Source organism: Rattus norvegicus, chromosome 13, assembly GCF_036323735.1.
Source record: "Rattus norvegicus strain BN/NHsdMcwi chromosome 13, GRCr8, whole genome shotgun sequence".
NCBI classification, from domain to species: domain Eukaryota; kingdom Metazoa; phylum Chordata; class Mammalia; order Rodentia; family Muridae; genus Rattus; species Rattus norvegicus.
Genome location: NC_086031.1, coordinates 71,298,398 through 71,311,038, shown reverse-complemented (window position 1 = coordinate 71,311,038; position 12,641 = coordinate 71,298,398). Strand labels below are relative to the sequence as shown.

General features: G+C 43.2%; 1 protein-coding gene across 13 annotated transcripts in view; it reads right to left on the bottom strand.

The window, feature by feature from the left end:
* Window positions 1–12,641, bottom strand: part of Abl2 (ABL proto-oncogene 2, non-receptor tyrosine kinase) — a 95,869-nt gene that overhangs the window by 8,732 nt on the left and 74,496 nt on the right. For 12 of the 13 annotated variants that reach the window (XM_063272325.1, XM_006250052.4, XM_006250047.4 and 9 more), the window contains 6 exon segments: window positions 10,305–10,577; window positions 8,837–8,921; window positions 6,995–7,172; window positions 6,347–6,531; window positions 5,163–5,315; window positions 3,302–3,391 (listed from right to left, as the gene is read on the bottom strand). In XM_063272325.1, coding sequence (XP_063128395.1) covers window positions 3,302–3,391; window positions 5,163–5,315; window positions 6,347–6,531; window positions 6,995–7,172; window positions 8,837–8,921; window positions 10,305–10,577 — 964 coding nt within the window. 13 annotated transcript variants of the gene reach the window in all.

Below are 12,641 nucleotides of genomic sequence, written 5' to 3'. Positions count from 1 at the left end.
AAAATTCATTTGTCCTCCTCTCGGTGTTTACATAGGATGTTCCCAGTTTGAGCTATTATAAATATGATACTTGTTCTGTGACTCAGGGACTTCTGTGCACATCTAGTTGATATAAATGGATAGGTCATGGGGTGCACACTGATCTTCACCAGGCTCTGACCAATGTAACAGCCATAACAAGTGGCGCCCACAGGACCGGTGTGTAAATGTTACTTACTTGGATTGTCAAAGTTGGAGGCTGTTACTCTATAGTGCACCTAACTTTACTTTTGCTCATTCATGGGAGTGAATGCAGGCATGTCGTGGCAATCTCATGGTTTGATCTGTACTTCCTGCTGGCAAGTGATGTCCCTCATGGCTTACGTGCTCACTGAGCATTTGGATAACTCAGGTGCTAAATAAAAGGGACTCGGGTCTGTAGAGATTTCTATTTTGGGGAAGCAGTATTTACTAAAAAGGAGAGTAAGATAAATTTATTCCATTTCATTCAAGTAAAAAAAAAAAAATCAGTGTTCTCCCCCCTCACCCCACACACATACACCAACTAACCAACGACAACAGGAGAAACAGAAGCCTGACTATTGACTGGGACGTCCCTCAGGGCTGGAGTGCTTACCTAACTCTCATGAGGCCTCAGGTTCATGCTCAAGAACCAAAATTAAAACAAAACTCTAAACTCAACAAAACAAAAACCAAACAAACAAAACCTAATTATAAAAGCAACACTCGGGGTTGGGGATTTAGCTCAGTGGTAGAGTGCTTGCCTAGGAAGCGCAAGGCCCTGAGTTCGGTCCCCAGCTCCGAAAAAAAGAACAAAAAAAAAAAAAAAAAAAAAAAAAAGCAACACTCATTCAATTGGTTCCCCTTGGCTGATCTAACTAAGTCATGAATTTTGTGGCTTTTTTTTTTTTTTTTTGGTTCTTTTTTTCGGAGCTGGGGACCGAACCCAGGGCCTTGCACTTCCTAGGTAAGCGCTCTACCACTGAGCTAAATCCCCAACCCCGAATTTTGTGGCTTTTACTGAGGCAAAAATATACTTTCTACTCTTTCTTCCCAAACAAGTGAAATAGTCAATTAAATTGTACAAATTTGTTACCACTTGATGAATTTTAATTACATTTATGTGTCTATGTGTATGTATTCATTTATGTAATGTGTATGTCTGTGTGTAGGGGACAACTTGAGGGAAGAAGGATGGATATATTTTTATAGAAATATCAATATTGTACTTCCATTTCCCCCTTCTTCTTATCTTGTGATAAATCACTAGAGGAAAACAAAATTCAACTCTCTTGATTTCTTCTAACATTTAAAACTTGAAATTGAACGATCAATTCTACTTAGTTATGAAGGGAAGGAAAAATCTGTTAAAAAAAACCTTCAGAACTGTATCACAGCATCTAATAGGCAGATGAAACTAAGAATTCTATATTCTTCGCTCTCCAAGATCAGAGTCTCACTCCTTACCGTAAAAAGGCAGATAACTAGCTTTATTAGTCTCATAATATACCTCAGGATAGCCTTGAACCTGGGCTCTTCCTGACTCACTGAGTGCTGAGAAAACTGGGGTGCCTCTACAACCTGTTTGACTTCTGCAGGTATCTCTAGAACACTACATACAAAATCAAGCAGCTTCCTGTGTGTGCCCATAGACTTCCTGTGTGTGCCCATACTCTTCCTGCGTGTGCCCACACTCTTCCTGTGTGTGCCCATACTCTTCCTGTGTGTGCCCATACTCTTCCTGTGTGTGTGCCCACACTCTTCCTGTGTGTGCCCATACTCTACCTGTGTGTGCCCATAGACTTCCTGTGTGTGCCCATACTCTGTGTGCGCCCATACTCTAACTGTGTGTGCCCACACTCTTCCTGTGTGTGCCCACACTCTTCCTGTGTGTGCCCACACTCTTCCTGTGTGTGCCCACACTCTTCCTGTGTGTGCCCACACTCTTCCTGTGTGTGCCCACACTCTTCCTGTGTGTGCCCACACTCTTCCTGTGTGTGCCCACACTCTTCCTGTGTGTGTGCCCACACTCTTCCTGTGTGTGCCCATACTCTACCTGTGTGTGCCCACAGACTTCCTGTGTGTGCCCATATACTTCCTGTATGTGCCCATACACTTCCTGTATGTATCCATAGACTTCCTGCATGTGCCCATACACTTCCTATGTATGTCCATAGACTTCCTGTGTGTGCCCATACACTTCCTGTGTGTGTCCATGTACCCATTTCTTCAGTAAGGACAAGTTTATCTCTATTGATAACCTAACATGTCTAAAGATATAAGTATTCAATTATGTCTACATAATTAAAAGTTTGTTAGATGCTTAAGTTGTTCCTACTTTTTTCAGTCTTATAAGCTATACTCAGACATCACATCTGTCTACATAAGTCTTAGTTATACTCTATATTTCTAGAAATGGAATTTTTGTGATACCGTGTGTGTGTGTGTGTGTGTGTGTGTGTGTGTATTGGTCTTACCTTAGATGTGGTTTAAATTATGTGTATATGTGTATATCTAAGAATGAATATATGAGTGTAGGTGCCCACTGAGGCCAGAAGAGGGCACTGGAACCCCTAGACCAGAGTTTTAACCTTTCTTTTTTTTTTTTTTTTTTCCTTTTCTTTTTTTTCGGAGCTGGGGACCGAACCCAGGACCTTGCGCTTGCTAGGCAAGCGCTCTACCACTGAGCTAAATCCCCAACCCCTTAACCTTTCTAAAACTGTGACTAATACAGTTCCTCATGTTGTGGTGACCCCCAACCACAAAATAATTTCATTGCTGCTTTAACTGTAACTTTGCTACTGTTATGAACTGGAATTTAAATATCTGATACTTGACCCCTGTGAAAGGGTTATTTGACTCTCAAAGGCGATGTGACCCACAGGTTGAGACCTGATGCTCTAGAGCCAGAGTCCCAGGTATCTGTGACTTGCCCAGAATGAGTGCTGAGAACTGAATTCTGTCTGACCCTCTGCAAGTGCTGAGCCATCTCTCCACTGTGTTTTCACACTTGTTCTTTAATCTTCTTTGTACTGTGTTCTTTAAGAATTATTCAAGTTATTGATTTTCTTTGTAGAAACTGAGTAAATGTCAAATCAAAATGTAATTTCAGTATGAAATATGATATAGGGAAACCTAGAACTAAAAAGGTATAAGAAAGCAAAAAGGTGAGAATAAGAAAGGCCAAAGTCAACTCAGTATCTTTCAGCAGTTAACGACTGTTCGAGCTTCCTGTATTTGAAACTACAGCCATCAACCTGCACCTGGCCACTAGTAGTCAATCCTCTGCCCCAAGACTCACCTTCAGAGATGCTGGAGTCATGGAACATGGTTTCAAAAGCTTGATGGGTTTCAGCAAAAGAGGGCCTGTCCGCAGGGCTCCACTTCCAGCCTGCAGCGGAAGAGAACTTACAGCCTCCTTGAGGGATTCATCCCCAGTGGCATACCAAGCAATGGGTACACATGCCGTGGCGTGTGCCTAGCGGGATTATAGCATGTACATGAACTGTGGGATGAGTAGCTACCTCTCCAGCCTTGGGAGGTATGAGGGCCCACTGTTAGTGCTGGTCCTGTTTACCCTTGGTTCCCATTCCTACTACTACAAAAACGAGGAAAAGATGGAGAGAAAAATTTAGAAAATAGCAAGTTTTACTCTATGAAAAGTGAGCTAACCAGAGCAGTAATGGTGCATGGTTTTAATTCCAGCACTCAGGAGGCAGAGGCAGTGGCTCTCTGAGTTTGAGGCCAGCCTGGTCTACAGAGTAAATTCCAGGACAGCCAGGGCTACAGAGAGACCCTGTCTCAAAAAAAAAAAAAAAAAAAAAAAAAAAGAAAGAAAGGAAGAAAGGAAGGAAGGAAGAGGGGAGGAGAGGGGAGGAGAGGGGAGAGGAGGAGAGGAGAGGGGAGGGGAGGAATAAAAAATGAACCACAGGCAGGCAAGCGGGGGTCAGTGGGCAGAAGCATTCACCACCAAGCCTGACAACCCAAGTGGGTTTCACAGGGTGAAATAAAATTACTTATGAAAATTTTGTCTTGATTTCTACACTAATACTGCATTGTGTGTGTGTGTGTGTGAGTGTGTGTGAGTGTGTGTGTGTGTGTGTGTGTGCACGCGCGCACTCACGCACACACTTCCCCATAACTAAATAAACAATATAATTTTAAAAACAAACTGTCTAGGCATGGTTGCACACATCCCTAAACCCAGCACTGGGCAGGCAGAGGCAGATGGATCACTGACATCAAGGCAAGTTTGCTGGACACAGTGAGTTCCAAGCAGTTTCATGATGAGAACCTCCCTCCCCCAAAGCCCAAGTTCCTAAAAATTGAGTTATGAATTGAGAAGTTTAACAAGCTATCAGGGGATTCCAGAGTTCCCTTGATAAAGGGCAGCATGAGAAGTAAGAGTACAGTAGAACACAGTAATGGTCGAGCTTGGCGTCAACATGAGCATACTTCTGCTTCCTACTCTCCTTCCTACAGTGTATCTCTAAGCAGCCTGGCCATGGTGCTGCTCACAGTCAGAAGAGATAACGGCTGGTTTTTATTTGTGTAGTAGAGAGAGGGATGATGCCCATGTGTAAGGCATGTGTAAGCCAGAGGACAGGAGGACATCTTTCTCTACTGTTCCACACTTTAGTCCCCTGACCTAGGGTCTCTTCTGAACCAGAAGCTGGCCACTTCAGCTAAGTGTGCTGCTGGCTGTCCGGTGAGTTCCTGGGATCTCTTGAGATCCCAGTACTGGGGCTACAGGCCATTGAGACAGGCATCTCATGTAGTTACTAGGGATTTGGGCTCAGGCACGTCTTCCAGCCCAATAGAGGTTACTTAACAATCAGTCTTTAGTAACCATTCTTATCTAGCTGAAAGCAGCCAGCCTTCAAACATATATACAAACAACTTCTTATTGTCTTACTGAATATGCAATACAAATGTTTTTTGAGAAATTGGCACTATATTTGGCCGCAGACATCTATTCTTAGGACTCCAGTAAGACTCAGTGGTGTATCACACACTATGCCAACTGCCTTGCCCATGGCAAGCTCCTTAACTGTTAACAAGACTAGATCCGTCTGACAAGGCTGAGAGCAGAAATGGTGCCCATCTCATTAACCATCCTGTTGCTGGTTCTTTTTGAAAGCTCAATCATGCAAAACACTTACATGCTCTCATAAGTTCATACACTTTAGGGGGGCATCCCTCAGGCTGCTCCATTCGATATCCTTTTTCCAGTAGGTCATAGACTTGAGATAGGTCAATACCTGGATATGGTGACATTCCATACGTAGCAATTTCCCACAACAGTACTCCAAAAGCTGTGTAAAGGAATTAAAACATGTATTTCTATTTGGCCCCAAGTCCAAATTTCTATACTAATTTGGTCTATTGAGTCTCTCTAATTAGCCTCTACTTCTCAGGGCAGCAGAAACTGGATCCAGGGCCAAGACAATTCTAAATGAAATGTTATCTGACCTTATAGGGAACATTCACTATTACAGAAGTCTGGAAATAAGCAAAGCTTACATGAAAAGCAGGGAGCTTTAAAGGGGAAGGCTGCTATGACTCAGGGCAGCACAAGGTCTGGCCTGGATTTCCCCTCCCCAACCCCAGCTAAAGCCAGGCTCTCAACAGTCCAGGCTGACCTAGAACTTTCTATACAGCCCAGGAAGTCCTCTGCACTTGTACTCCTACACCTTCAGTCTTTGCGTGCTGAGATCAGAGGCCTGCGCCACCTCACCAACTAAGTGTCTTAGTTGTCCTCACAGTCTCGCCGTTCTGTCCGGGTAGGTCTCAAACTCGTGGACTCAAAGGATCTGAGCATCCAGCTGCAATCCAGGCATCCACTACCAGACGCCAACTGTAGCAATTACAGTTTCCCCTTGTGCCTATTCACAAGGGACTGACACAGGGCCTTGTACCTCAGACAAGTACCGTACCACTAAACTGTGTCCCAACCCTAGGTGGCTCAAGCTGGCCTTCGACTTGCTAAGTAGCCCAGGCTGGCCTCACTTCAAACTCCCAAGTCTTATCTCAGTCTCAAATAATAATAATAATAATAATAATGATGATGATGATGATGATAATGATAATGATTATTATTATTGTTGTTGTTGTTGTTATTGTTATTGTTATTGTTACAGCATCCTAAAAGCTCTGAAGAACTAAGAAAATTATCTGAGATCCTAGCACTCTGGAGGCTGAGTCTGAAGACCTGTCCCAAGTTTTACCCTAGATAATCTGGTGACTACCAGGCCAGCCACAGCTAATGTTTAAAAAGAGAAAAAAAAATTAAGACCATGTACAAAGAAAATAAAACAATACATGTAGGAAATTATGTTAACCTTACCCCAAACGTCAGATTTAATTGAAAAGGTATTGTAGGCCAGACTCTCAGGCGCTGTCCATTTAATAGGAAATTTGGCTCCAGCATGAGCGGTGTAGGTGTCTCCAGTCATCAGTCTACTTAGACCAAAGTCAGCCACTTTCACCACATGGTTCTCCCCCACCAGGCAGTTCCGTGCAGCAAGATCTCTATGGGAAAGAGAAGCCTGCATTATTTGCACTGATAGTAAGATGGGTATGAACTGACTTCTCGGTTCTCTGCTGCAGGCATAGTTGGTAAGGAGACGCTAACTCACACTGGAGCACTTTATGATAATCAACAACATGGTAGAAATTTACTAATTTGTACCATGCACTGAATACAAGAAGGCAGAATAAAGATGCTAGACAAAATGAACTCCTATTTTTAAGATCAATGGGCTAGATTTCATAGATTAGCAACAGAATCCTCCCTAAAAGCTTAAAATAACAAAAAACAAAAATAAGCCCCCTCAACACACACACACACACTTAAGACAAATGTTACTTTAAAAGTTTGGCCACTAGGTGGAGCGAAAGGCCCTTGGATGCCACGTTAGAGCTGCTTTCAGGTTGGAGCAGTTCTCCTCTCCAACAGCTGCCAGGGTCCCTCCCTCCCTCCTTGCTTACTCACCTGTGGATGAAGTTCTTCTTCTCCAAGTACTCCATGGCAGAGGAGATCTGAGTGGCCATGTAAAGCAGCACCACTGCAGTCACCTCCTCACGGCTGCACTCCCGGAGGTAATCGAGCAGATTCCCGTACGGCATGTATTCAGTCACAATGTAGAATGGCGGCTCCAGGGTGCACACACCTGACCAAGAACAATGTGACAATCTTCACCACATTCTATGAAATAAATACAACAAAAGCTCAGAAACAGGTTGGTCAGGGTGCCTGTTTCCGCTGTACTGTTCTCCGAAGCAGACCTCCTGTGAAGCTAAGTAGTTTCGTACACTAACTTACAAGGAATAAGACCAAAACGCCTTGAGTTGTGTGTGTGTGCCCACACTCCCCTGCACTGTGTGCAGCCTACACAGAGTGACACCACTTCACTCATGGCGAAGTAGACCACCTGCCTCTACCTCTGCTTTGTAAAAAACAATTTTCATAGTCAAAGACTTCACTAATATATGGCAGTAGCATAGTAACTTTTTTCTTTTGGGATAGCTTAGCTTAATTTGAGCATTCAAAGAAAATGGCAGTAGTGGTGCATGCCTTTGCAAGGCAATAATATAGGCAGACCGCTTGAGTTTGAGGCCAGCATGAGTTCTAGGACAGCCAGGGTTGTACAACAAAACCCTGTCCTGAAACAAACTAACAGGCCCAATTTTAAAAGGGGAAAAGGTTTAATCAGGCTCCTGTGTAGCCCGAACAGGAAAGAAACTGACCTACTGCAGCACAGCCATTTCCTGCCTGGATAAACTGACAGCCACAGTTTTAATTCTCTCTCTCTCTCTCTTTTTTTTTCTTTAAGATTTATTCATTTATTATATATAAGTACACTGTAGCTGTCTTCAGACACATCAGAAGAGGGCATAGGATCTCTTTACAGATGGTTGTGAGCCACAATGTGGTTGCTGGGAATTGAACTCAGGACCTCTGGAAGAGCAGTCGGGTGCTCTTAACTGCTGAGCCATCTCTCCGGCCCTTTAATTCTCTTTTTCTCAAGTTTGCTTAATGTCTCTATTTTATAAAAGTATTTCATGGCTTTTCTGATACCATCTTGAATGCTCCTAACAGCAATGGCTGCTCTTCCTGGAAGATCGGCCTGGGTTTGAGCCCCAGCATCCACATGGCAGCTCACACTCATCTGTAACTTTAATTCCAGGAGATCCGATGCCCTCCTCTGCTCTCCAAGGGCACTAGGCATACACGTGGTCTATAGAAACACGTGTAGGCAAAACACTCATACACATAAAGTAAGTAAAAAAAACCAACCAAAGAAACAAAAAACCAACAATTTAAGGGGTTGGAGAGATGGGTCAGTGGTTAGGAACACTAGCTGCTCTTCCAGAGGACCCACATTCGATTCCCAGTACCCACGGGGTGGCTTATAACCATCTATAACTCCAGTTCGAAGTGATCCAATGTCCTCTTCTGGTTTCCTGGGACACTACACAAGCATATATTTCCAGATAAAAACATGATATATATAAAATAAATAAAAAAATAAATCAACTTGGGCCACTGTCTTTTGTTTTAAAGTCTTATTAAAATGAGGGGTGTGTGTGTGTGTGTGTGTGTGTGTGTGTGTTTGAAGGACTAAGTCTAATTAAGACTTTATGCTTACTAGTAGCAAAGCAGTCTATCACTGGGCTACCCCTAGCTCAAAATAACATTTACTGTAGTCAATTTACATCTAGCATTTCTACCACAGTGGTAAAGCAAAATAGAATCTGAGAAATACATGATCTGAAGATAACCAGGAGTGCAGACTGGAGTGCAGACTTATGCAATCTATGGCAGGGTTCTCACCTAACAGCTGTACTAAATTAGGATGCTTGATTTCCTTCATCACTGCAGCTTCCTTCAGGAACTCCTCTACCTCCATGGTATCTTCCTGTTAAAGGGAAGAGAAGGTAGGGTAAGAAAGACAGAAGGGAGGTCAAAGCTTTCATTTCAGTCAACTCACAAGTCTACTTCAGCTATCAAAGTAAAAGGTGGCCAGATGGCTCAGTAGTTAAGAGCATTGATGCTCTTGTACAGGGCCTAAGTTTGGTCCCCAGCACCCATATGCAGTTCCAGGACTCTGATGCCCTCTTCTGGCCTCCCTGGGTACTGGACTCACATGGTGAACTTAAATGCAGGCAAACACCCATATACATAAAATATTTTTAAATACTTTTTTTTGTTTTAAGATTTATTTATTTTATGTAAATGACTACACGGTAGCTGTCTTCAGACACCAGAAGAGGGCATCAGATCTCACTTACAGATGGTTGTGAGCCACCATGTGGTTGCTGGGATTTGAACTCAGGACCTCTGGAAGAGCAGTCAGTACTTTTAACTGCTGAGCCATCTCTCTGCCCATAAAATAATTTTTTTAAAGCAAAAGATCTTTGAGTATTTTTAGCATATTACTTTAAGAAATGTTGCTATAATCTAATATGCCCTATAGAACAACTAAGGATAATGTCTTTAAATTTATCCAGTGTCAGACCCTGGAGTGAAAATAAACAAGTAAGCAAAATTCAGCAACCTCATCTTACAACTAGCGCAGCAGGGAACTGAGTCAGTTTCTGGCAGGTCAGTTTGGTTGTCTGACTAGAACACATGGCTCTGAAAGAACAAAGCACATCTGCAAAGCCTTACGCTTCCTTCACATTCAGAGTAAACAGGTCTGACTACTGCCCACGACAGATCACAGGGATGCCACACTGAGTGGCAACTCTTATGAATTTATAGCAGGACACTTAAAAAAGAGACAGTAGGATCAGGAAAAGGGCTTCTGTGAGTTTAAAAACAAGATGTGATCTAGCTGTGTATGGCAGTGTCACCTGTAAGTCCAGCATTTGGAGGCTGAGGCAGGAGAACTATGACTTGAAGACCAATATAGACTACTCAGTGAGACCCTGTCATTTCCACTTTAGCTAAAAAGGGTGTCTCTAATTGTAAGGAGGAAGGGAAAAACTAAAGGCAGGAGGATAGAGACGCAATAGACTGTCAGGAAGAATTCTGTCTAGCAGGGGCTGTTCTCAACAGAACTTGTAATTTGCTTCTAACTCCTCACTGAGCTCCCTTTCCCCACACGTGGGCTGCACTGCAGTGAATAATCTGCCCCTGCACTGTCAGCAAAGGCACTAAGTTAATCACCACCATTTGCTGAAGTGTTTGGCACCAGTGGGTAGAAAATGTTCCAAAGTTGAAGAAGGGCACACTGATCTTTCCAAGTGATTCAGCACACACACAAAGATGCCTGGAAACTTAGCTCTCAGCAACCTACCTTCAGTGTTTTCACAGCAACTGTAAGGCTGTATTTCTTCCAGACGCCAACGTAAACCTCTCCATACTGGCCGCCCCCAAGCTTGTGCTTCATGGTGATATCTGTGCGCTCCATCTCCCACTTGTCGTGGATAGGAGACACACCGTAGACGGTTGGCTTGTTGCACTTGGGTGCTGGGTAATGTAGCGTGGTCACTAGCCCATCAGCGACTGTGGAGTGGTGGTGAACAAGCTCTGCTAAGGTGCTGAAGCGGCTCTCGGCAGTCACGTACACCTGTGAGAGAACAACAATCCGGGACTGGAGAAGACAGTCATTTTCCAAAGCAAGTATCTCACTGCCATGAAGTGAGAAGTCAGAAGGAAGGGGATTTCTCTTTTTCAGACAGGGTCTTAACTATGTAGCTCTGGGCATCCTTGAACTCCTATAGAGAGCCTTCAGAAAGCACAAATTAAATGTGTGCACAGACATTTCCTGGCCTGATTTTTCTGTTTGCTTTCGAGGTGGGAAATCTCCATTATGTAGCGCTGGCTGGCTTCTGCCTCCACCTCCAATGCACAAGGATTACAGGTTGTGCTAGTGCTGCCAGCACCCAGGAGGTTATCAGAATTAAGGCAGGGTGAGTGTCAGTACTTAGGGCAAGGGAAATGGCTTCATCTCATTTTAATCATGCTTCCCGTTCTTTCTGAATTAGCTGTGAATGAGAGCGTTCAACATAGCTGCAGGGACATCAGGCACACTAGTCCTCAAACCGTTTTTAAGCATCAGACCTAGAGATGTGTAGCCAGCACTCCAAAGACTCTGGAGCAGGAACACCAGGGGTTCCGGGTCAGCCTGGGTAAAGCTACCACAAACAAGCAATCTGGATCCGCCTTCTAAACTAATAAAGTATGATGTCACAATCCATTCACAACATAAACTGACAGCCACTAATTTAGATATTGCAAGGTCAATATAGGTTTAATTTTAATTTAATATCACATAATTATAAATTTTATTTTTATAACATACCTTTAAATGTCTAGGCCATTAAAAAGAGGCATAATTGGATTTCGGAGTTATTAACAAGATGCTTGCTAATTTGTGATAATTATTAGAAGTGTAAAATAAGACAGCAGTCTTTGGCTTTATCGTCTAAGGGAGCATGACTTATTTTTTTAATTAGCTGACTAATTAGCTTACAGAGTCCCTCTACATAACCCAGTGTGGTGTCAGACTTGTGCTCTTCTTGCATAGTAGTTTCATGACTGCTAGGATTCTAGGGTGTGTGCCCTAGCGCCTCGGCTGTGTAACTGAACAAAATAACAGTGTAAAGAAAGCACACACATGAAAAGCTGTCTTTTACCTATTAAATGAGCAGAACCTGTAAGTAGAGGATGCTGTCTCCACAAAATAAACTCCCCCAGCAAACATCGCCCACACCAAGAATGGCAGCATCACCAGCGCCCAGAGCCCTTGCCAGCTGTTTACTGCTTCGAAGGTTAGTTCTCTCTAAACTGCGGGTAAAGGAAACATTCGGTGTGTGCGGTCTACTGTCTGCTTTCTGTCAGCTCTCTTTATTAATCTATAATCGTCATGCTATCAAATTCAGTATTTTAAGGTATAAATTCAGTAGCTTTCAGGACATTTACAAGGCTCGCTAACCAACCACCACTATCTAACTCTAGCAAAGATACTTTTAGCTGTTAGCGATCACTCCCACACTCCTCTCCACACAATTCTCTGGCAAATACTAATCTGTCAGTCAACTTTATGTGTACGAAACTCATCTATAGGAGTGGGCAGAAAAATTCTCTGAACAGGGACGGAAAATAGGTATCTTAGGCTTGGGGGTATATAGGGTTTTTGTAGCAACTGCTCAGGTCTGCTTAGAAATACAAAGTAGCTTCAGAAAATTCAGAAATGAATAGACAGTTAGTAGACCACAGATTCCTATGGACTTGTGTGTAGGGCATCATGATTATTTCTGTCTTTGTAGGAGAGTCTATTTTAACAATATACCAAAATTTATTAGTCAATTATGCCACTTATGGCTTCTACTTGAGGCTACCATAAATACTGTTGCTGGGAATCAATGTTCTTGCCCAGTCTGACACATAAGTGTGTTCATTTTTGTTGTGTGTATGCTAGGGAGTAGATGTAAAGTGTCTCCCAAAGACTCATGCTGAAGAGCTGGTTCAGCTGAAGACCAGGTTCAATCACTCAGCTTCTTCTGCTGCTCCCTTTCTGTGCTGTGACGTGAGCAGTTCTGCTCTACCACATGAGCCCGCCATGAGTCTGCCTGAGCACAGCCTACAGGTAAGAGAACAGTTGGTAGGAGACTCAACTCTATTGAGACCA